The 26,324-nt window shown below is 39.1% G+C and overlaps 1 protein-coding gene across 4 annotated transcripts in view; it reads left to right on the forward strand.

The window, feature by feature from the left end:
- LOC139753646 (85/88 kDa calcium-independent phospholipase A2-like) overlaps positions 1-26,324 on the forward strand; it is a 93,488-nt gene that overhangs the window by 25,891 nt on the left and 41,273 nt on the right. For all 4 annotated transcript variants that reach the window (XM_071670256.1, XM_071670258.1, XM_071670257.1 and 1 more), the window contains 7 exons: positions 2,787-2,964; positions 8,971-9,192; positions 9,354-9,479; positions 12,091-12,219; positions 18,367-18,518; positions 20,829-20,975; positions 24,265-24,461. In XM_071670256.1, the coding sequence (XP_071526357.1) occupies positions 2,787-2,964; positions 8,971-9,192; positions 9,354-9,479; positions 12,091-12,219; positions 18,367-18,518; positions 20,829-20,975; positions 24,265-24,461 (1,151 nt within the window). The remainder of the gene's footprint in view (positions 1-2,786; positions 2,965-8,970; positions 9,193-9,353; positions 9,480-12,090; positions 12,220-18,366; positions 18,519-20,828; positions 20,976-24,264; positions 24,462-26,324) is intronic.

A 26,324-nucleotide genomic window follows, 5' to 3' on the forward strand; every position in this document is an offset into this window, starting at 1 on the left:
GTAAGGTGGTAAGAGAGGTGTGGAAATAAAAAGAGTGTGGTTAAGAGAGCAGAAGAGGGTTTGATGAAATGGTTTTTGCATATGGAGAGAATGAGTGTGGAAAGATTGACAAAGAGGATATATGTGTTAGAGGTGAAGGGAACAAAAATCGGGAGACCAAATTGGAGGTGGAAGGGTGGAGTGAAAAAGATTTTTAGGGATTGGGGCCTGAACGTACATGAGGGTGAGAGGCATGTAAGGAATTGAGTGAATTGGAGCACTATGGTAAACTTGGGTTGATGTGCTCTCATTGGACTGAACCAGGGCATGTAAAACATCTGGGGTAAACCATGGAAAGGTTTGTGGTGCTTGGTTGTGGATAGGGAGCTGTGGTTTCGGTGCATTACACTTGACAGCTAGAGACTGAGTGTGAACAAATGTGGCCTTTTTGTCTATATTCCTAGTGCTACCTCACTGAAGCAGGGGATAGCAATGCTGTTTCTGGTGGGATGAGATAGGGCTGGGAATGGTTAAAGGCAAGCAAGTATGAATATGTATATGTGTATTCCTATGAGTCCACGGGGAAAATGAAACACGAAAAGTTCCCAAGTGCACTTTCGTGTAATAATCACATCATCAGGGGAGACACAAGAGAGAAATATAACAGTCAGTTGATATACATCGAAGAGACGAAGCTAGGACGCCATTTGGTAAACATGTGATTGTCCAAAACATACAACGAGCGTTCATAAACTTATCATTTTACAAATCTTATCAACAATAAAGTTATCTAATTTGTACAGACCATCACAAATATTAAGATTATAATTCTTTGTGTATTTAATAATAGAAGATTCAATGATATTTCTCTTTGTAATAGTGTTAGAGTTAACAACTGAGATGGCATTACTCCAGTCAATACAATGATCATAGTTTTTAACATGATTGAACAAGGCATTTGATTCTTGTCCTGTTCTTATACTATATTTATGTTGCTTAAGTCTAACAGAAAGATCCTTACCAGTCTGACCAACATTACCAAATGGCGTCCTAGCTTCGTCTCTTCGATGTATATCAACTGACTGTTATATTTCTCTTTGTGCCTCCCTGATGATGTGATTATTACACGAAAGTGCACTTGGGAACTTTTCGTGTTTCATTTTCCCTTTGGACTCATAGGAATGTGTATATATGTATATGTCTATGTATGTGTATGTATATTTAAGTATATGTATGTATATGTGCATGTATGGGCATTTGTGTATATAAAGAGGGGCAAGTATGCAGTCTGTTGTGGATGAGAGAGCTTGGGAAGTGAGTCAGTTGTTGTTCACTGATGTTACAGCGCTGATGGCTGATTCATGTGAGAAACTGCAGAAGCTGGTGACTGAGTTTGGTAAAGTGTGTGAAAGAAGAAAGTTGAGAGTAGATGTGAATAAGAGCAAGGTTATTAGGTACAGTAGGGTTGAGGGTCAATTCAATTGGGAGGTAAGTTTGAATGGAGAAAAACTGGAGGAAGTGAAGTGTTTTAGATATCTGAGAGTGGATTTGGCAGCAGATGGATCCATGGAAACGGAAGTGAATCATAGGGTTGGGGAGGGGGCGAAAATTCTGGGAGCCATGAAGAATGTGTGGAAGTCGAGAACATTATCTCGGAAAGCAAAAATGGGTATGTTTGAAGGAATAGTGGTTCCAACAATATTGTATGGTTGCGAGGCGTGGGCTATGGACAGAGTTGTGTGTGGGAGGGTGGATGTGCTGGAAATGAGATGTTTGAGGACAACATGTGGTGTGAGGTGGTTTGATCAAGTAAGTAATAATAGGGTAAGAGAGATGTGTGGTAATAAAAAGAGTGTGGTGGAGAGAGCAGAAGAGGGTGTTTTGAAATGGTTTGGGCACATGGAGAGAATGAGTGAGGAAAGGTTGACCAAGAGGATATATGTGTCGGAGGTGGAGGGAACAAGGAGAAGTGGGAGACCAAATTGGAGGTGGAAAGATGGAGTGAAAAAGATTTTGTATGATCGGGGCCTGAACATGCAGGAGGGTGAAAGGAGGGCAAGGAATAGAGTGAATTGGATCGATGTGGTATACCGGGGTTGACGTGCTGTCAGTGGATTGAATCAGGGCATGTGAAGCGTCTGGGGTAAACAATGGAAAGCTGTGTAGGTATGTATATTTTGCGTGTGTGGACGTATGTATATACATGTGTATTGGGGGTGGTTTAGGCCATTTCTTCGTCTGTTTCCTTGCACTACCTCGCAAACACGGGAGACAGCGACAAAGCAAAAAAAAAACATATATATATATATATATATATATATATATATATATATATATATATATATATATATATATATATATATATATATATGTGTGTGTGTGTGTGTGTGTGTTGGAAAAGATCACAATTTTGAGCGTGATCAAGTATATTCCTGAGTCCACAGGGAAAATGAAACATGATAAGTTCCCAAGTGTACTTTTGTGTAATAGTCACATCACCAGGGGAGACACGAGAGAAATATAAAAGTCAGATGTGTCTCCTGTGATGATGTGATTATTACACGAAAGTGCACTTGGGAACTTATCGTGTTTCATTTTCCCCATGGATTCATAGGAATATATATGTGTGTATATGAGTGGATGGGCCATTCTTCATCTGTTTCCTGGCACTACCTCACTGATGCAGGATACAATGATTAAGTATGATGAATATAGATATAGATGATTAATATGAATTATGATATGAGCTTTACTTTGATAACTAGCTCTAGAAAGACATTGACACATGTTGATATTTATCTTGGCAGCTTCTTGAATGAACCAGAGGACCATGAAGGTCTCTGTCCACTTCATGTTGCTGTTGAAAATGAAAATGAAAAGGTTATTGGGGCTTTGATTACTGCTGGTGCATCATTAGATGTAGCAGACAAGAGTGGTAATACACCTATACACATTGCTGCTTCAAAATCAGTTCCAGTTATTCAGGTTAGTACTGACATAAGAAGTTCTGATTGGAAGTAATTTGAATTTTGGCATTTTTTTTAGCTGTAAAAGGGGAGACATTTAAGCTCATCATGTACTGCGTTGATTTTCAGAGTGAAAAATTTGATATCGTCACCCATGTCACATTATTGTTTAGATTAAGGTACATGAATTTTTGTAGATGAAGGTTTTCACAATTTTTTATATAGAAGAAATCATTTGAGTAACTGGTGGTATAGATCATGATATGCTTCTGTAGTTTGATAAAGTAATTTATAGACCTAAGTTAGACTTTGTGGACAGGAGGGGGGCATGTATAAAATGCATAGATTCAGCTCTGGCTTTTAAATAAACAAGTTACCGAAACCTTTACACACATGATGAGACCATTCTCGATGACAGATATAGTAGAAGCCATGATTTACATGATATAGTGGCCTCTAGATGAAAAGTCAAATTCCACACCATCCTATAATTTCACTCCTTTGCCAAAATTATCTTCACTTTTTCCTTTACCTGAAATGGCCTCATTTAGGGCATGTTTTGCCTGTGCTGTGTTGGTCACTGTAAAAAACTCTTCTCTCTGAGTTTCCCAACTGTGTTTTGAGGCACTGCAATGGTAAGTTGTGAAAAAGGAGGAACATCATAATAGAGTGAGAATGTGAAAATGTTAGTTGCTGAAATAAAAAGAATAAATATATATAATGTCCCTGGGGATAGGGGAGAAAGAATACTTCCCACACATTCCTCACATGTCGTAGAAGGCAACTAAAGGGGACAGGAAGGGGGGGCCAGAAACCCTCCCCTCCTTGTATTTTAACTTTCTAAAAGGGGAAACAGGAATCATGTGGGGAGTGCTCATCTTCCTCAAAGGCTCAGATTGGGGTGTCTAAATGTGTGTGGATGTAACCAAGATGAGAAAAAGGGAGAGATAGGTAGTATGTTTGAGGAAAGGAACCTGGATGTTTTGGCTCTGAGTGAAATGAAGCTCAATCGTAAAGGGGAAGAGTGGTTTGGGAATGTTTTGGTAGTATAGTCAGGGGTTGGTGAGAGATCAAGAGCAAGGGAAGGAGTAGCACTACTCTAGAAACAGGAGTGGTGGAGTATGTGATGGAGTGTAAGAATGGAAACTCCAGATTGATATGGGTGAAACTGAAAGTGGATGGAGAGAGATTGGTGATTGTTGGTGCCTATGCACCTGGGCATGAGAAGAAAGATCATGAGAGGCAAGTGTTTTGGGTGCAGCTGAGTGAGTGTGTTAGTAGTTATGATGCACGAGACCGGGTTATAGTGATGGGTGATTTGAATGCACAGGTGAGTAATGTGGCAGTTGAGGAAATAATTGGTGTACATGGGGTGTTCAGTGTTGTAAATGGAAATGGTGAAGAGCTTGTAGATTTGTATGCTGAAAAAGGACTGGTGAAAGGGAATACCTGGTTTAAAAAGAGAGATATACATAAGTATATGTATGTAAGTAAGAGAGAGGGCCAGAGAGCGTTATTGGATTACGTGTTAATTGATAGGTGCGTGAAAGAGAGACTTTTGGATCTTGATGTGCTGAGAGGTGCAACTGGAGGGATGTCTGATCATTATCTTGTGAAGACAAAGGTGAAGATTTGTAGAGGTTTTCAGAAAGGAAGAGAGAATGTTGGGGTGAAGAGAGTGGTGAGAGTAAGTGAGCTTAGGAAGGAGACTTGTGTGAGGAAGTACCAGGAGAGACTGAGTACAGAATGGAAAAAGGTGAGAATAAAAAGAATAAAGGATGTTAGGGGAGTGGGGGAGGAATGGGATGTATTTAGGGAAGCAGTGATGGCATGCGCAAAAGATGCTTGTGGCATGAGGTGTGGAAGGTGGGCAGATTAGAAAGGGTAGTGAGTGATTGGATGAAGGAGTAAGATTACTAGTAAAAGAGAAGAGAAAGGCATTTGGACAATTTTTGCAGGGAAATAATGCAAATGACTGGGAGCTGTATAAAAGAAAGAGAGTGGAGGTCAAGAGAAAGGTGCATGAGGTGAAAAAGATGGCAAATGAGAGTTGGGGTGAGAGATATCATTAAATTTTATGGAGAATAAAAAGATGTTCTGGAAGGAGGTAAATAAAGTGCGTAAGACAAGAGAACAAATGGGAACATCGGTGAAGGGGCCTTATGGGAAGGTAATAACAAGTAGTGGTGATGTGAGAAGGAGATGGAGTGAGTATTTTGAAGGTTTATTGAATGTGTTAGATGATAGAGTGGCAGATATGGGGTGTTTTGGTCGAGGTGGTGTCCGAAGTGAGAGGGTTAGAGAGAATGATTTGGTAAACTGAGAAGAAGTAGTGAAAGCTTTGCGGAAGGTGAAAGCTGGCAAGACAGCAGGTTTGGATGATATTGCAGTGGAATTTATTAAAAAAGGGGCTAGTGTATTGTTGACTGGTTGGTAAGGATATTTAATGTATATATGATTCATGGTGAGGTGCCTGAGGATTGGTGGAATGCATGCATAGTGCCATTGTACAAAGGCAAAGGGGATAAAGGTGAGTGCTCAAATTACAGAGGTATAAGTTTGTTGAGTATTCCTGGTAAATTATATTGGAGGGTATTGATTGAGAGGGTAAAGGCATGTACAGAGCATCAGATTGGGGAAGAGCAGTGTGGTTTCAGAAGTGGTAGAGGATGTGTGGATCAGGTGTTTGCTTTGAAGAATGTATGTGAGAAATACTTAGAAAAGCAAATGGATTTGTATGTAGCATTTATGGATCTGGAGAAGGCATATGATAGAGTTGATAGAGATGCTCTGTGGAAGGTACTAAGAATATATGGTGTGGGAGGCAAGTTGTTAGAAGCAGTGAAAAGTTTTTATCGAGGATGTAAGGCATGTGTACGTGTAGGAAGAGAGGAAAGTGATTGGTTCTCAGTGAATGTAGGTTTGCGGCAGGGGTGTGTGATGTCTCCATGGTTGTTTAATTTGTTTATGGATGGGGTTGTTAGGGAGGTGAATGCAAGAGTTTTGGAAAGAGGGGCAAGTATGAAGTCTGTTGCGGATGAGAGAGCTTGGGAAGTGAGTCAGTTGTTGTTTGCTGATGATACAGCGCTGGTGGCTGATTCATGTGAGAAACTGCAGAAGCTGGTGACTGAGTTTGGTAAAGAGTGTGAAAGAAGAAAGTTGAGAGTAAATGTGAATAAGAGCAAGGTTATTAGGTACAGTAGGGTTGAGGGTCAAGTCAATTGGGAGGTAAGTTTGAATGGAGAAAAACTGGAGGAAGTAAAATGTTTTAGATATCTGGGAGTGGATCTGGTGGCGGATGGAACCATGGAAGCGGAAGTGAATCATAGGGTGGGGGAGGAGGCGAAAATTCTGGGAGCCTTGAAGAATGTTTGGAAGTCAAGAACATTATCTCGGAAAGCAAAAATGGGTACGTTTGAAGGAATAGTGGTTCCAACAATGTTGTATGGTTGCGAGGCGTGGGCTATGGATAGAGTTGTGCGCAGGAAGATGGATGTGCTGGAAATGAGATGTTTGAGGACAATGTGTGGTGTGAGGTGGTTTGATCGAGTAAGTAACGTAAGGGTAAGAGAGATGTGTGGAAATAAAAAGAGCGTGGTTGAGAGAGCAGAAGAGGGTGTTTTGAAATGGTTTGGGCACATGGAGAGAATGAGTGAGGAAAGATTGACCAAGAGGATATATGTGTCGGAGGTGGAGGGAACGAGGAGAAGAGGGAGACCAAATTGGAGGTGGAAAGATGGAGTGAAAAAGATTTTGTGTGATCGGGGCCTGAACATGCAGGAGGGTGAAAGGAGGGCAAGGAATAGAGTGAATTGGAGTGAGGTGGTATACCGGGGTTGACGTGCTGTCAGTGGATTGAATCAAGGCATGTGAAGCGTCTGGGATAAACCATGGAAAGCTGTGTAGGTATGTATATTTGCGTGTGTGGACGTATGTATATGCATGTGTATGGGGGGGGTTGGGCCATTTCTTTCGTCTGTTTCCTTGCGCTACCTCGCAAACGCGGGAGACAGCGACAAAGTATAATAAAAAAATAAAAAATAATATATATGTAAGGGAGAAACAGACTCTTTCAAAAAACAGTAGTTAATGGAGTGCAAAGAATGCAGAATATAAAGTCAAATGAAATAGTAAAGGTGATTTATGCAAGTGAATAAAAGGAAAGCAAATGAGGATCTCAGAAATAAGGTGAACGAAAATGTAAGGGTGAATGATAATGTGCTATGGGAGAAGATACGCAGGAGTAGAAGAGAATGGTGCTTGAAGAGTGAAGGCATACTTGGCAAATCTTGGAGTTCGTGTAAGAAAATGTGGAAAAGAGAATTTAAAAGAACTGATGGGTAGTATGGTAGAAGAGTTAGTGTTTTTCAGCTAGGAATAGAGATCAGGAAGGTTTGGAACAGGCAGTAAGAAGAACATTTATGAATCAAAAATTGGGGATGAGCTGGTAGTGATACAGTGGAGAATGAAGGTAACTGTTGTTGAGTAGGCTTTTTGAAATGAATGTCCAGGAGTTTTCATTGTGTACCACAGAGATTGGCTCAGCTCTTCTTGAGATGATCCCACTGGAGTTGAGGTCCTCTCTTTTTCCTTTCTTAACAGTTTGGATCAACTAGTTGAACACTTGATACAAGTTCTGTATCACCAAAACCTCTCATCTAATACCTGACCCAAAACTATTACTATAGATACACCATCTCTGCCCTTTCAAGATCTTCTTGTCTTAGTCCTAATTCTGTCATTTGAAATTGGACCCATTTACCTTCTAACCTTTTGAAATGCCAAGTTTGGCACTTTGGATGGGCTCAGGAACCTTCCTAGTAAAACTTGAACAACAAATTTCCTTGGGATCTGTACCATTTTACACTTAAGATGCTGCCTGCTGTCCTGACCATATAGCAGAGGTTAGCTTGGCTTGAATGAAGTTTTTCATCCCTCCTTCAACAAAAACAATATCCCCTTTGTCATTCACAGTTTGTTTGTTTTCTCATTCTTTATTTCTTGTCACATCAGAGACAGAACAATGGGTCACAAAACTTGTCATTTCTTGACCTTTATTCCACCTTTATATTTACTTGGAATTATTACTGAGCTTGTATTTATAGAGTCAAATGCATCTTACTGTAAAAAAAAAAAAAATGTTGATTCGTCTATTTCAACTAGAAAATATTTCAAAGCCCATACCAAAAGCATCTCCAACAACAGTAATTTAGCTTATCTTCTTTTCTGATGTGATCAGTCTATAGGTAAATGTTCAGCTTGGAAAACTACTCTATTCTACTTGTTCTTTTTTTTATGACTCTGCTTTGGTGATTCCATTTACTGTCAGCCCTCCCTTTCTTCTCGTACGAACTTATGATTTCCCCTATATTTTTCTTCTGATCTGAGATCTCTCCTAGTTACAGGTGGACAAGGATACCTCCTTCTTACCTTGTACAACAAAGCTGTGGATCTCTCTTCCTTCTTTTGTCTTTTCTGCCTCTTATAAACTTTTCACCTTTGTGAGACTCAGGTCCACATATGATGATGTGTTAAGGAAAAAAATTATGTTTGAAGTAATTGAGAATAACTGCAAGATTCTTATTGTTGCGAGAAAGTGGCAATTAAAGTCTACTATTTGTTTGAACAGAGAAAAGGTTAAGATCATATGTAAGATTTGAAGTGAGTAGTTTCTTTGACCCCAAAACTAGTTTTTTTTTTCTTTTTGAGTCCTATCAATTTGACTGCCTTCCAGAAATTTTAGCTTCCTTTTCAACATCATTCTTGTATGTGCTACCCAGATATTTAGGCTGCTTCTCTTCCTAATCTTATGTAATAGTCTAAACTTACATTTGCGGAACACAAACTTTTGATTATATGTTCAGTGTTATATTTGTATTTCGATTTGATGGGTCCAATGAGTGTTCTATTTAAGTAGACCTCTATCCGTAGTTACATTTTTCTGATGTGTTTTAGATGTATGAATGAATTAAGAATCTTGTCTATATCAGTAAATAGACTTTTATTAAAGCAGGTTGCATTTCAGGCCCTAAAACTGAAACATCATCCTGTTTTAAACAAGAAGAATAATGCTCAGGAAACGCCTCTGCTATTAGCTGCACAGTGCAGCAAACTCGAAAACATAAAACATCTAATACAATTAGGAGCCGACATAAACCACAAGGAAGAAGTGCCTGGCACTGTGAACGACCAGTCATATTGGGAGAAAGTAGACAAGCTTATACTATCAAAGGAAATCAGCTCTAAGGTAATTTTACATCATTTAAGGATCAACAAAAAATTTGAAATAATTTAATATATGTACATAGATGCATATTGAAGAAATTTGAATTAGTACTGAAGATCAGACTGATACGGATTTTACTTATGTTTTGCTTGTAAATATCTATTTTTTTCCAACTATTTTAGGACCTGCATAAAGGTGGAAGCTTGTTGCACTGGGTCAAAACAAGGGAGCTAATGGACTTGTGCCTTGACATGGGTTGCGATGCTGATCTCAGGAACACAATGCACCAAACTCCTTTACATGTTTTAGTAAGTTCATCAAAATATTCTTATATGATTTTTCATATGAAATAGAGAAGGTATTTTTAACTATGATTAGTGTAAGATGATTGTAAGTTTATCATTTGTTTCATCAACATTGTTACAGTTAGAGATTTTCCTTTAAATTTGGATACTTCGTTATATATGCTGTGCATCGAGGAACTCAGGTTCTCTTCAGGGTTGGTGTAATGCAGAATAAGCAAGAGGAGATAATATTGTAGGAAAAAAATGCATTGAGAATGCTTTACCCTTACAGTATGAGATATGGGTTCAGTCATACTGTCATGTATACATGTAGGATGCAAAAGGAACAAGAAAAAGGGGGAAACTAAGGAAGGGGTAGAATGCTGGAGTGAATGATGCTTTGAATACTCAGGGCTTGAACATGAAGGTAGGGGTAAAGCATACAAGGAATAGATTGAATTTTAGCAGTGTTGTATACATAGGAGAATCTGTCATCATTGGTCTGAACCAGGGCATGTAAAATGTTCATGGGAGACCATAGAAAGCTGTGTGGGTCTTGGTTATGGATAGGGGCTGTGGTTATGGTGCATTGTATGTGACAGCTAGAAAGTGGATGTGAGTGAATGAGGCTATTTCTTCATGGCACTTCCTCACTGATGTGATAAACAGTGAACAGGTATGAAAATAAATACATGTGGATGCATACTTATTCCTGAGGTAAGAGAGAAAGACGTATTCCCTGCGTGTCATATAAGATGACTAAAAGGGGCAGTAGTTGGGGACTGGAAACCCTCCCCTTCTTGTACTTCAGTTTCTAAAAGGGAAAACAGAAGAAGGAGCCAGGCAGGGAATGCTCATCCTTCCTGAACATTCAGGCTGGGGTGTCTAAGTGTATGTTGATGTAACCAAGATGAGAATAGAGGAGAGATAGGTAGTATGTTTGAGGAAAGAATCCTGGATGTTCTGGCTCTGAGTGAAACAAAGCTCAAAGGTAATGGGAAAGAATGGTTTTAAGATGTCTTAGGAATAAAGTCAAGGGTCGTGTCTTAAGAATAAAGTCAGGCGTTGGTATGAGGACAAGAGCTAAGGAAGGAGAAGGACTACTCCTGAAGTTGAGTTATAGAAGTGTGTGATAGAATGTAGGGAAGTAAATTCTAGATTGATGTGGGTAAAACTGAAAGTGGATGGTGAGAGATGGGGGATTATTGGTGCTTATGCACCTGACCATGAGAAGAAAGATTATGAGAGGCAAGTGTTTCAGGAGTAGCTTTGTGAGTGTGTCAGCAGTTTTGATGTAAGAGACCGAGTATCAGTGATGGGTGATTTAAATGCAGAGGTAAGTGATGTGGCAGTTGAGGGGATGATTGGGGTGCATTGGGTATTTAGTGGCTTATCTATCTCCTTGGTTGTTGATGGATCAACTTAACCCCCTTTCTCCACCAGCAACAATATACCTTTAGGTTCTGTCTTGTCTCCTGATTATACTCAGACTTGGACAGGATATCTCGGTGGGTGGATGAAATCTGGTTAAATCTAATGCCTCCAAGACCCAGTTTCTGCCCATTTTTATCAAAAACTCCTCACAACTTTCCTTGCTCCTTGAACAGTTATTTAATTCCTTTTCTCAACTCAGTGAACATAGTTTATATTACTGTAACATCCACGCTATATTGGAAACACCGCTTTATGGAAATAGCTAACTCTGCCTCTCAGAAACTGGGAGTCCTGGCTAGATGTCAAAATTTCTTTTCTTCTGAATAGTTGCTTTGTGTATACAAAGGACTGATCTGTCCTTGTTTGATGTGCTGCTCTCACATCTGGGTTTGTTGTTGGTCTGCATCCTTACTTGACAGAGTTGAGTTGAAAGTGGCCTGACTTATTAACCTTTCCAAGCTAACTTTCCAAAATTCGCAAATTCTTTTCCTTGTCTCTTCTTTCATAAAGGCTCATCCTTGATGTGGACTTTGGTCTGTTAATGGAGCCACCAGTGTAAAAGAAAAAAAGATAAAACTGAGTAATATAAAATGAAGAATTTAGGGATCAGCAGATAAATAAAAGATATGAATTTAAAGAATTAGGTTTTACTTATAGTAGAGACAGTGAAGTAGCAGTTAGATTATGAAAGTCAGTTTCAAATTCAAGGAAGGTACTGAGGCTGTATAAGAGTAAGGAAAAGTAAGCTATTGATTGTATAAAAGTTTTCCGGTAGCACTGGTTCAGACCATACTCCTGTATATTAGAACAGAGAGCAGCATGTAAAGTATGAAAACATGCTGAGAAGTGAATTGTGAATTTAAGGGAATGCTTAAACTAAGGAGTAAGGATATCATAGGAAAATGCAGTAGGGTGAAGAAGGTTGTTATTCAAAAAAAAGATAGATATGGTGGATGGAGATGTAAGATTTTGACATGAGAAATTTTTGTAACCCAGCTGTATAACAGAACATAGCATATTGTCTTTAGGTGTAGATAAAAGTATACAGCATGCATCAGTTGCTTGGTTTGTGATGTGTGATTTCTTGCAATGAATGGTTCAATGAATGGTTTATAACGAATCAGAGCTTTATATGGCTTATTATTGATATGTGTATGTATCATGCATTTTGTCCTGTCTCACTGAATGTCAAATTTCCCAGGTTTTGCGGAACAGAATACAATGTATTGTCACTCTCTTGTGTCGAGGGGCAAAAGCAAACTGTGCTGATTTAGAAGGAACTACCCCACTACATCTGGCTGCTGCTCAATGTTCAACTACTTTAGTCCAGGTGAGGGCAAGGAATTAGTATTATCTTGCTGCAGTGCTCTGCTTTTGATTTCAGTGTCTGTTTAACCATCTTTCTTTTTACAAAATTTCATGTAGATTGATATAGATATTTCATCAGTTACCATAAATTTGAGTTAAACAGAGGAAACTTCAAATTAGTTTTTTAATTATATCTTACTACTTTACTATAGGCACATGCATGCTTTAGCTGGAATTGAAATATAGATATGTTTTTGTAAAAGTATTGCACAGATATTAGTTTTTGATATTATTGTTATCATTATTTGTTATTGTCACCAGTACTCTCTCTTGTTTGACAGTATTTAAGTTTGTTACTAGTCAAAACCAATACTGTTATGTATTCAGTATCATAACAAAAGCAAACATGGACCGAATTGTGTTTATATGAACTGTTTGTTTACCTTTAATGTTCCTAGCAACATCATTTTGATTTAATTTAGAACATATTGCATAACTATATATAGTGAAGGAAATTGCAGTTACCTAGGTATTAGTTTTGATTGTTGTCATCAGTTTTGAGGCATTAAAGGCTAAGATGTGGCACCGGAGCTCTCTAGTTATGGAGACTCTGTTGCCTTGGCCAACCCCTTGAGGGAATTCTAGATCAATTTGTTATTGACACCTTTCCTCATTGTTTCCTTTCTGTATGCCCTGATGTTGCTGCTCTCTCTCCATCCTATAGATTTTATTTTGGCCATTGTTGTCGCGAGGTGTCAGCATGTGTGGCCACCCCTATGGTTTGGATCTGTGTGTAGTCCAGCTGTTATATCTCCTTGTGCAGCTGAGCTATGGAATTCTCTTCCTTCTTTTGTCTTTTCCTCTTCATATGACCTTTCTTCCTTCAGGAGTCGGAGCTACAAACACCTGTGGAGCCCTGAATAACTTCTAATTTATTTTTCTTTTACTTTTTCTTTCACCCAAGATGGCTTCGATTAGGAGCATGTTTTGCCCTTGCAATGTTAGTCGTTAAGGTAATAAGGTTTGTTACGATACAAAACCATTACTGTGACGCATTTCGAAATCAGTAACATCAGCAGGCATAGATTGCATGGTGTTTTTAGGGACTATTCATTCACCTTTTATGTTATTAGCACCAGTATTTAGAATTAATCTAGGACATATTGCATTGATATATATTGGCTTTCTTTACCACAGCTCACTAATCTAATGGCTTAGTTAACATGAAATAGGTAATAACAGTAGTGTTACATTGTATGGTTTCTTTTTCATACTTGATCACCATTTCCTGCAGTAGCAAGTTAGTGCCAAGAACAGTTGAAGAAAGGCCACATCTGCTCACATTCCATTCTCTAGCTGTCATGTGTAATGCACCAAGACCATAGCTCCCTATCCACAACCAGTTCCCACAGACCTTTCTTTGGTTTAATCCTGATGCTTCACATACCCTGATTCAGTCCATAGACAGCACCTCATTATACCACATTGTTGCAGTTCACTCAATCTCGCACATGCCATTCACCCTCCTGCATGTTCAGGCCCCAATCACTTAGAATTTTTTTCATGCCATCCTTCTTTCTCCAATTTGGTCTCCCTGCTCTTCCTGTTCCCTCCACCTCTGATACATATATATCCTTTGTCAACCTTTCCTCACTCGTTCTCTCCACGTGTTCAAATCATTATAGCACACCCTCTTCAGCTTTCTCAAGCACACTCTTTTTAATACTCCTCTTTCTCACTCTTTCATTGTTTACTCGATCAAACCACCTCACACCACATGTTCTCAAACATTTAATTTCCAACACATCCACTCTCCTCTGCACAACTTATCTATAGCCCATGCCTCACATCCATAAGATAATGTTGGGATTACTATTCCTTCAACATACCCATTTTTGCCCTCCCAGATAACATTCTCTTTTCACATATACTTTGTTGCTCCCAGAACCTTCTTCCCCACCCACTCTGTGACTCACTTTTGATTACATGGTCCCACTTGCTGCCATGTCCACTACCAGGTATGCAGCAAACACTTCATTTCCTCCAATTTTTCTCCATTTAAACCACCCCAACTAACCCATCCCTCAACTATGCTAAAACTATAACCTTTCTTTGATTCACATTTACTTTCAACTTTCTCCTTTCACATACTCCTCCAAACTCAGTCACCAACTTTTGCAGTTTCTTACTTGAATGTATCACCAGTGCTGTAACATCAGCAAGCAACACCTGACTGACTTCCCAGGCTCTCTCATCCCCTGCAGACTGCATACGCACCCCTCTTTCCAAGATTCTCACATTTACCTCCCTCACCACCCCATGAACAACCATGGTGACATTACACGCCCCTGCTGCAAACCACCCTTCACTTGGAACCATTCACTTTCCTCTCTTCCTACTCATATTCATGCCTTACACTTGTGATAAAAACTCCTCTGCTCCTAGTAGCTTTCCCCCACACCGTATATTTTTAAAACCTTCCACAAAGCATCTCAATCAACCCTGTCATATGCTTTCTCTAGATCCATAACTGCCACATACAAATCCATATGTTTTTCTAAGTATTTCTCACACATTCTTTAAAGCAAACACCTGATCCATACATCCTCTACCACTTCTGAAACCACACTGTTCCTCACTAATCTACTGTTCTGTACATGCCTTCACTCACTTATTCAGAACTCCAATACACTTACCAGGGATACTTGACAAACTTACACCTCTGTAGTTTTAACACACACTTTTATCCCTCTTGCCTTTATACAGTGGCTCTATACATGCATTCTGCCAATCTTCGGCACCTCATCATGATCAAAAATACTTTGAAAATCATTCCCATCCAATCAAAACATTCACCCCCTTTCGTAATGAATTAAAAAGCAATACCATCCATTCCAGCTGCTTTGCCACATATCTTATGTAAGGCTTTCACCACCTCTTCTGTCTTCACCAAACCACTCTCCATGACTCTTTCACTTTGCATACCACCTCAACCCAAACACCCTACATCTGCCACTCTTCTCATCAGTGAATGTATATATAACAATTATCCATGGGGATGGAGGAGAAAAAATCAATGTCCACATACCTCATACATATCCCTGGGAACAGGGGAGAAAGTTGACTGCCTACATGTCTGTAGTGTGTTGTAGAAGGAAACTTAAGGTAATTTTACAGTTTCTGCCTCAGAGATATTTTTGTAAAGATGTGATTTGAATTGTTTTGACTCATTTTTCTCACTAGTCACTCATTTCTGAGATATAGTTTCTAATCTAATGAACCATATCTACCTAACCTAACTCACCCTAATGTAGGAAATGAGTGTTTGTAGCTAGGGGCTCCCATGCAGTATATTTTTATTTTTGTTTTTAATATTTTTATGAATTGAATATTTCCCTTGATATTTATTTGTTAGCTAAGCAGTATATATTAGAGTGTTTATAAGAAAATAAATCTATGGATTACATGTAGCAGAAATTTCCTGACTGCCATGGGGCATGAATTGTGTGAGGCATAAACACCACAAGTACGAGGGAAAGGAGTGGAGGGTTTGAAATCCTTCCCTTCTGTATTACTTCCCAAAAGAAGGAACAAATGAAAGAGCCAAATGAGGATCTTTCTTCCTCCTAAGGCTCACTCATCTTCTACTTTGCTCATGTGTTCGATTGCAAACAAGCACCAAAGAAAAAAGAAATATATCTCCAACATTTTGTCGAAGGTGCCTAAGAGGGGGAGGAGCTAGAGACTGAAAATCATTCTCCTGTAATACTTTCCAAAAGAAGGAGTGGAAGAAGAGGCCAAGTGAGAAATTTTTCTGTGAAGCTCAGTCATATGTTCCTGATGCTACCTCGCTCATGCAGCAAATGGCAAACACAGATGAAAATCAAAATTTGTAGTAAAGGCCGAGTGGAAGTGTACGTGACTAACATGGTGTATCAGATGATGATGTTTGTGTGGTGGTAACACTCACAGCTGACATTATGTTTTAGGAATATTGGATTACTTTCCATATATCTATGTATCTATCCGATTATCATTGAGGTGAGCACTATGCAGTATCTATGCCTAAAGGCATCGGTAAGTACATAGTTAATCTCTATCCATATGTTTATCAACTTAGAGTCTTCTCTAACTTGATCATGCAAATACAGCTTGTTTTTTCGCTCACATACAGTTTCAAGGTTGTTAAAGTGAACAACGCCTTCACCATAGTATATGTCACTTCCGGTGTTTTTGGACTCAGTCTGCTAAACGCTACACCATGAGTTGAAAGTCACCTTTGGCAAGGCTGTAACATTGGGATTACAGTCTTGTCAAAGAACACACTCTGGAGGGGTTTTCATTTTCATGGTACTGGAAGTAGTGCAGCCTTGGGCTCCATGAGCCTTTAGAAAGGTCCTTGGCAATAGCAGGGCTCTCTTTTAGAAGTTGATCCTGGGATAATTATAAATGAATATGACACTATGTGAGTTAATTCATGTAAAGAGTTTTATTTTGTTATTTACACATCTACCCTTAAACTCAAAATGTTCCCATTGCACTTGATCAGAAGTAATTCCTGTCACTCACTTCCTCTTTTACATCTCTTTTATAGTCTAACTTTTCTTGTATCTTCTGCCATATTATCATACATCTGCTTCACCACAAGTTGCATACCTGATGCAACAAAGAAACATGGTCAGACAGCACCATTTACTATCAAAGAAACCTGTGGAACAAATCTAAACTCTGAACAACACCAGTACTAACTAAATCACTGGAAAACAAATAGCAAACTGTCACTCCATTAACAGTGTAAACCATAAAACCAGCAGCCACCAACTCTGGCACATGATGAAAGAAGTTTAACACACCCACATTACCCTATCCAGCACATAAAGCATTTCCTACCCAAACCAGCAATATCACTTGTCCCAAAGAAGACATAAACATACTCATGAAACAGTTCTCAGAAATGGCCACGGTGATCCACTTTCTTAAAACAGGATGCTTGTGAAAAAAACAATTCATCAAAAACTCACCCTCCTCATCCTTTATTGTATTACTGTTTCCTTCATTATCCATACTCAGATGTACTGATCTGCAATAGAATCAGCCAAAATATTCCTATCTCACACTCATCTTAAATTGTCTTAGACCCAATTGTTCCATGATCACACTACACAAGTGCTTCACACAACACATCCTAGATGGTTTCAACCAATCACAGTCCCCTCCTGGGCAGTATTGGTGACAGTAGACATTGTCAGAGGATTGTCACCATCCTTAGCATATCTTCATACGAAAAGATACTTGACACCAACCATCATGATAATGACAAATAAAGGTTAGCCAGCTGTATATTCAGTTGCCAAACGTGAGTTACTCACAAAGGCTTTACTTCCCAAATCTTCTGACTGTACGATAGAATTCTCCATGGAGTTGTTTTTTCTTCAACCATTTTCTTTGTTTTAGTCAGAATGATACTGCCTTTATCTGTTAGCTAATCCACCGAATATTTGTAATAGAAATGGTAATGATAGTAGTTGGCAGGCAGCCACCAATCATGGAGGTATACTACCAGCACTACCCTCCTGGGTATCGGGAGGGGTCATTGATGGCTGCATAGTGAGCCAGCTCTTCATTGGCTGTCAAGTTGCAGTTCTGTTTTCCTTTCTGCCTTACCCACATGTGGACTGCTGGCATTCTGTTCTTAAACATAAATTTCTCCATGTCACACATAACACTTAACAAACGCTTAACTTGCACAGCTCATTCGTCCTGACTCTAGATTTTTCTGTGGTGAATGACATGCCCTAATCTTGCCTTTTGGCAAAATGTTAGGAGTAGTAGATGGAAGTAGTAGGTAGGGACATTAAACAGGAGCATTAGTTAGAAACATTACGTAGAAGTAGTAGGTAGGAACATCAGGTAGACTCATAAGGAATTAGTAGTTGGTGGGAGCATTGCACAGGAACCTCTGAAAACGCTGTGCTATAATTGCCCTCTTCCAGTAGCCTGCAAAGTGTAAGGCTTTAAAGGATAAGAAGTGGCACTAGAGTTCACCAGTTATGGAGACTTTTGCTGTGGCTACCCTCTTGAGGGAGTTCCCAAAGGTAACGAGTCATAGATGACACAGTTATAAGGATTGATGAAAAATGAGTAAATTTACTGTCTCATTTCCTTAAAGGCCTTCATCGTGTTTGGAGGAGAAATAAATGCCGTAAACAAAAAAGGAGAAACACCAAGACATTTAGCTGCTGCTTGTAAAATTGATGATAAGACTAAAGCATCAGAAAGAGATAAAGTCATTTATCTGCTGCATACAGTTGGGGCTAAAAGGTAAGTTTGATGTCTACTAATGATTGTATCACTATGTATTCTTATTGTCAGTCTCATTACTGTTGTCTTTAGTTAGTCTCTCTATCTGTCTGCATATGTATTATGAAAAAAGACTGGTGATTGGGAATACCTGGTTTGAAAAAAGAGATTATTTATATTTATTTTACTTTGTCGCTGTCTCCCGCGTTAGCGAGGTAGCGCAACGAAACAGACGAAAGAAGGTTCTGGGAGTGATGAAGAATGTGTAGAAAGAGAATGTTCTCTCAGAGAGCAATAATGGGTATGTTTGAAGGAATAGTAATTCCAATGATATTATATGGTTGCGAGGCATGGGCTCTAGATAGGGTTGTGCGGAAGGTGGATGTGTTGGCAATGAAATGTTTGTGGACAATATGTGGTGTGAGGTGGTTTGATCGAGTAAATAATGAAAGGGTAAAAGAGATGTGTGGAAATATAATGAGTGTGGTTGAGAGAGCAGAGTAGGGTCTTGAAATGGTTTGGACATATGGAGAGAATGAGTGAGGAAAGGCTGACAAAGAGGGTGTATGTTTCAGAGGTGGGAGGAACAAGGAGAAGCAGGAGACCAAATTGGTGGAGGATGGATGGAGTGAAAAAGGTTTTGAGTGATCAAGGCCTGACCATAGAGGAGGGCGAGAGGCGTGCAAGGAATAGAGTAAATTGGAATGATGTTGTGTACCTGGGTCGATGTGCTGTCAATGGACTGAACCAGGGCATGTGAAAGGTCTGGGGTAAACCATGGAAAGGTCTTTGGGGCCTGGATGTGGATAGGGATATGTTTGTGTGTGTGTGTGTGCTGATAACTATGAGGAAAATGAAATATAATGACTTCCCAAGTGAAGCTCAAGTGACTGGCTTGGCAGCTAACTATGGAGTTGGCCAGCCACCCTTTGTTATATTTGTGGAGGGTGGTGTCAATTATATTTTGTGTGAGGATATGTTTAGGGACGGTTTCAAGTTCTTTTCTGATGTCTTTTGACACTAATAGTGTTCAGAAGGGGATTTTTGGTTGATTGAGACCATTTGGGATATGTTGTTTGAGGTCAGTTTGTTGTGTGGTAATGGATTAATTGGGTCTAATGTTATGAAATTGGGTCTAATGTATGCAGGCAAGTGGGACATTCTTCTTGATTTAGTCATGGAGATTTTTCTTTTCTGACATCTTTAGCCTCTAATATTTTGCAAAAGGGGATTTTTAGTTGGTTGAGACCATCTAAGATATGTTGTTTGAGGTCTCTGTGTTGTGTGGTGATGGAGTGATTGGGTCTAATGTATGTAGGATAGTGGGGACATTCTGCTTGATTTAGTTGTAGAGATTTTTTTTTGTTAATGAATTTTGTATGCTGTTGTTTGATGTAATTGCTTTTAAGGAGGAATATGAAGATTTTGATGTACAAGCAAGTTTTAGAAAAGGGCTATAGAAAGTTAAATTTGGGTGAATGAACAACAAATAAAGTTAGTTTGAAATACAATATTCCTCATTATCTCTTTAAGAAAGGAAGAGGAGTACAGTCTGAGATCACTGAGAGGTAAAGTATCAGCACCTTACAGGAATTATGGAAGGGAAAATCGTAATTTCTAGCACACACAGAGATGTTGTAAAAGGTGGGAGACTTGACTGAAAGTCACTTTGGACCAGAAAACTTTTTTGTTCAATACAAACTGTCTAATTGAGTTTCTGGAGGGGAAACTTAGAAATTAGAAGATTACATAGGGGTAATGTAACTTACAGGAGATTTGGGATGATGTGGGATTTGTTGTGCAGAAGTGGTATGAACCTGTTGAGAAATTAGAATAAACAAGAGTGGATAGGGTTTCTAAATGCTAACAAGAGTACATCTCACTGATGTGAGTGATGTGTTATGGGGAAGAGCACGGATGATGTGAAGATTGATGTATCACATGAACATAGGAATGAAGTCATAGGTGAGCTCTTAACAAGGTGTTGGGGAAACTGTTCCAAAGCCACCCTGTCATAAACTTGGAAAAGGGATGCAAAGTACATAGAAATAGGTATATTGACAAATTATTTTTCCAGTAGTTTTCATGTGGTAACCAAACTTGCCTTTTATTTTATAGGAAAACTATGGAATCCCAAAAGAGCTTTAGATACCCAATTATAAGATGCTTGTTAGTTTAACTTAACCTTTGTTATTGTAAAGAATGATTTATGGTAGTATGAAATTTGGAAGAATTAGAACTTTTATCAAAAGCTTTGTCTTTTCTAATCTAGAGTATATCATATAGGATATGACAAAGTTGAAAGATTTTTAATTGATTTCTTATTGACAGGTGTCAAGTAAAGTTGGCCTCATGTTCTGATGGATGCCTGGATGAAGGAAATTTCAATGGTGTTCCACTTTATGAAAAGCCTTTGCTCCGTTCACGCTGGATTATGGATGAACAACTTTCAAGTAGACAAATAGGAGAGTCCATCAGGCAAGATATAAACTTTTTTTGTTTATTATAGATTTTTTTTTAACAACCATTTGCTTGCCAGAATATAAGTATTGATATTTTTACATGTAAATCCCTAGGGATGTAAGAGGAAGAATACTGCCCACATATTTGTAGCATGTCATAGAAGGTGGCTAAGAGGATTTGGGGGTGGCTGGAAGCCCTCCCTCACTGGATTATCACTTTTTAAAATTACCCCTACCCTTGAGGATGTAAGAATAAGAATACTATCTGAGTATCTTTATTGTTATCACAAGTTGACTTATAGTTGGGATTTTGGGGCTGGAAACTTTCCCATATGTTTTCTTGTTCTAAAAATAGGTACTGAAAATGGAGCCAAGTGAGGCTTTATCCTTCAAGGCTCAGGCTTAGGTGTCATACCTATATTGATGCTACTAGTGTCAATCTGCACTAATTTAGCAGGATGCTATTGGTATCAATCTGTGCACATAATTTTCCACCACTAGTTGAATTTTTTGTGCATTGTGGGTTCTGCTGACTAGCCATAAGTGGAAACCAGACAAAGAATGAGTAATTAGAGCTGTTTGGAGGAGGCTCAATAGCCCAGTGGTGACCTAGCGATCATGGTGAGCAATTATGGGCATTCACTAAGGACTCAATTTTTCAGTCACCAACTGTCATCTGTTGGGCCCACCATCATAACTACATCACCAATGCCAAGGATTGGCCGATCCAGTAAATAATGTGTTTTCCTAAATACAAATACATAGCTCTTAATTCATTAGAATATGATACTTACGTTGGTTTTTCTGCACCAGACCATAAAGAATTATATGTTAGTGAATGTAACATGCTTCCTTAGGATTAGTCAGTATGGTAGATAATGTGTTTTTCTAAACTAGAAACAGTTGCGTTAATTTTTAAGACAGAACTTTTATTTATTTTGTGCACCATTTTATAGCTTACATAGAGGAATAGTTTATTTTGTGAGCAGTAGAGGAACCCATAAAAAATCAGGTCTGCACTGAAATGGTCACTGTATATATTTGTAACCAGGATGAAAGGAGGAAAGTGGTAGGTGCTCTGTTGATTTAGAGAAACCAGGATATTCTGGTTCATACGGAAACAAAGTGGAAGGTGCAAGTGGTCAAATGATTCATGAGTATTCAAGAGTAAAATTGAAGTGCAATGAGAGTAAAAGAGCAAAAGAAGGGGAGGCACTCCTGATGAAGAGCAAGGTGTGGGACTGTGTTAAAGGATGCAAGGAAGTGAGTTCAGGATACATTGTGGTTAGGATTAACATGAATCTTAGTGCTTTTGTACTAGGGTATAAGGAGTTCATATGAAAAGAGCGCAGTTTGAAAAACGTTGAGTGGGCGTTTGGCATTTTTTATGCAAAAGATCAAATATTAGTGCCAGTGGATTTCTAGATGCAATGGTGGGTGGTGTGGTAGTTGAGGTTATAACTGGGAAATGGGGATTCTGATGTGAGTGAAGTTAGCAAAAAGCTTGTTAAATTCTGCATTTAATTGGAATTTTGTTCTGGAATGCATGGCTTAAGAATGGGACATCTATAAGTATACATAGGTCAGTGGGTTTGGTGGTCACTGGGCATTATTGGATTACAGTATGTGCTAATGGACTTGTGTACAGTGTTAGATAGGTAGATGTCAACTTGTTGAGAGAGATGGCAAGTGGATTATCTGATTATTTCATGATGGAGATGAGTGTGAAAGTTGTTAGTGAGTCTAGCAAAAAGAGGAAATGCTATTTGTGTAACAGAACCGTTGAAAGTGAGTGAACTTTTAAAAGTGGCCTGTATGCATGGATACCAAAAGAAGTTAATTGAAGAATGGAATAGGATGAGATTAAGTGAAACTAGGGGAGTGTGAGGTGTTTGGGGAAGTGGTTCTTAAGCATTTGGAAGAGGTATGTTGCATGTAGAAGGAGAGATGTGGACATAGTAGAAAGGGAAGTGAGTGATGGAATAAGAAACTTAGATTGCCACTGAAAAAGATGTGAATTGACAGGGAAGGGAAGGAGTGTGAGCAACTGGGAGGAGTATGAGTGAAAGAGGTATATCAAGAGATGTACAAAAGCTGAAAAATAGGGCAGATGAGAGATGGGATGAAAGATTAAAGGGATGTTTTGGAGGGAAGTGAATATGGTGAGGATGACAAGAGAATAGATGGGGGTGACAGTGGGGAAAGCAGATGGGAAAGTAGTAAGAAGCAAAGAGGATGAGAAAAAGAGTTAGAGTTAGTAATTTAGATGACTGCTGAATGTGTTAGATGATAGGGTCCTTGATGTAATTTGTTTGGGATGAGATGGAATCTAGAGTTAGCAAGTCATGCCAAATGGTATGGTATGGAAAGCGAGAGGGAAGTGCAGGAGGAAGTGTCGTAACGCATCAGAAGATGGAATTGCAGTTGTGTTTCCCAAGAAAGGGAGTGAAAGTGTTTTTGAATGGTTTATGAGGCTGTTCATTGTTTTTTATACCTTAAGGTGAGGTTTCATTTGCAGGGCAAATCTTATTATTAGCATATGGTAGGGAGTTAGAGTGGAAGAGTACTGGAGGGAGAAAAATGGTGGAAGAATGCCTTGATTTGGAAAGGGAGCTGTGGTTTCGGTGCATTACACACGACAGCTAGAGACTGAGTGTGAGCAAATGTGGCCTTTTTTGTCTTTTCCTAGTGCTGCCTCGCAGGGTGTGTGTGTGTGTGTGTGCTATTTCATGTGTGGCAGGGTGGCAACAGGAATGGATGAAGGTAGTAAGTAAGAATATGTACAGTGTATATATATGTATATATACTTATTCCCTGCGTGTCGTAGAAGGCGACTAAAAGGGAAGGGAGCAGTGGGCTGGAAATCCACCCCTCTCATTTTTTTTTTTTATTTTCCAAAAGAAGGAACAGAGAAAGGGGCCAGGTGAGGATATTTCCTCAAAGGCCCGGTCCTCTGTTCTTAACGCTTCCTCGCTAACGCGGGAAATGGCTAACAGTATGAAAGATGTATATGTATGTATACGTTGAAATATGTAGGTATGTATATGTGCGTTTGTGGGTAGCAATGTATATGTGGGTGGGTTGGGCCATTCTTTCGTCTGTTTCCTTGCACTACCTCGCTAACGCGAGAGACAACGATTAAGTATAATAAATAGATAAATAAACCATTACTAGAGTTATTATTTATGAATTGCTTTCTTGGCTTAGAAAACAGTAATTATGGATTACTGTAGGTTGACATACTATTCATTTGATTAGAATAATAAGTGATTTTTTGTAATGATCCATAATTTTTGTGACTTCAGGTGGCAAGTAACAAACCATAATCGGTTACAGCGTACTGGTCGAGTGCTTTGCTTGGATGGTGGTGGAATCAAAGGACTAGTGATGACACAGATGTTATTTGTTATCCAGGAGTTGCTGGGGAAGCCCATTCAAGATTGTTTTGACTGGATATCTGGAACCAGCACAGGTGGTTTCCTTGCCCTCATGTTATGTTCAGGTAAGACTATGAAGGTTTACATTGGTATTACAGATTGTGTTGCTAGAGGAAGCATAGCTTCAGAGTGTTTACTTAAGATGGGGAATAGATTAGAGAGTTGATATTATTTCAAACACCATAATATTTGAGAGACAACAACCTCTCTTTTTTGGGGGGCTCATCAGCTCAGAAGTGCTTAGGAATCAAAGCCATATTTATGGTATCATTGCTGTAGATATAGTTTCATGTGTAAGCATGTCTCATGAAAATTTTTAAAGTTATACTGTAAATCACTGGCGCAGTTATCTATGTACTTGTGAGTTTTCCTATCCTAGTAGATGGTTTAGAGTTTATTAGTTGAAATATTTTCAAAGTTATGTAGAAATTATATGAATGGTTCTTATAGCCAGGGTTAGTGCTATGTTTTCCATACAAGCTTTACTGTTGTCTGACTGATTTCTGTTTACCCACTTATGTTCAATTCTGGTAAGTGTGGACACATTTTTATGAAATTAACCCTTAAACACTGGCTGACATCAGTTGTTGTTACTGGAAACAGCATCCAGCATCATAGATGTGCCAACTTTTCCCGCTTCTTTTTGAAATTGTGGATGATTTGTTTTACCATTTTTAGCCTATAAAGGTCTCTTCCTCCACCAGAAAAGTTTGTGGAATATTCTTCTATACTTAGTGCCTATGGAACCATTATAAGTGCATGGTCATCCACCTGCAGGTCATGATTTACATGGTGACCCCATAGAAAATGCATAGATTATTGTATGGCCTTAAGGTATAAGGAGAAATATTTATGAAATATATCAGTTAATGAGGAAAGTGAAGAAGATTAATATGAGAACAGTTAAAAAATCAGTGATTAGCAGGGTGATTATAGCAGGTACTCTGTATATAAAGGAGGGAGACCAGCAAGGGAGGCATCCTCACAGAAGAAATTACACAGCATCTGCGCCTGAAGTGGAAAGCTCTCTACATATCTGAGTAAAGGTTTTACTACACACATATATCTTTTTCTTTCATACTATTCGCCATTTCCCGCTTTAGCAAGGTAGCGTTAAGAACAGAGGACTGGGCCTTTGAGGGAATATCCTCACCTGCCCCCCTTCTCTGTTCCTTCTTTTGGAAAATCAAAAAAAAACGAGGGGAGGATTTCCAGCCCCCTGCTCCCTTCCCTTTTAGTCGCCTTCTACGACACGCAGGGAATACATAGGAAGTATTCTTTATCATCCCCTATCCCCAGGGATATATATATATATATATATCTTTTCTTTCAAACTATTCGCCATTTCCTGCATTAGCGAGGTAGCGTTAAGAACAGAGGACTGGGCCTTTGAGGGAATACCCTCACCTGGCCCAATTCTCTGTTCCCTCTTTTGGAAAATTAAAAAAAAATGAGAGGGGAGGATTTCCAGCCCCCGCTCCCTCCCCTTTTAGTCGCCTTCTACGACACGCAGGGAATACGTGGGAAGTATTCTTTCTCCCCTATCCCCAGGGATAATATATATTTTTTTTTTATACTTTGTCGCTGTCTCCCGCGTTTGCGAGGTAGCGCAAGGAAACAGACGAAAGAAATGGCCCAACCCCCCCCCCCATACACATGTATGTACATACGTCCACACACGCAAATATACATACCTACACCACTTTCCATGGTTTACCCCAGACGCTTCACATGCCTTGATTCAATCCACTGACAGCACGTCAACCCCGGTATACCACATCGCTCCAATTCACTCTATTCCTTGCCCTCCTTTCACCCTCCTGCATGTTCAGGCCCCGATCACACAAAATCTTTTTCACTCCATCTTTCCACCTCCAATTTGGTCTCCCTCTTCTCCTCGTTCCCTCCACCTCCGACACATATATCCT

This window comes from Panulirus ornatus, chromosome 15 (genome assembly GCF_036320965.1).
Source record: "Panulirus ornatus isolate Po-2019 chromosome 15, ASM3632096v1, whole genome shotgun sequence".
Lineage (NCBI taxonomy): Eukaryota > Metazoa > Arthropoda > Malacostraca > Decapoda > Palinuridae > Panulirus > Panulirus ornatus.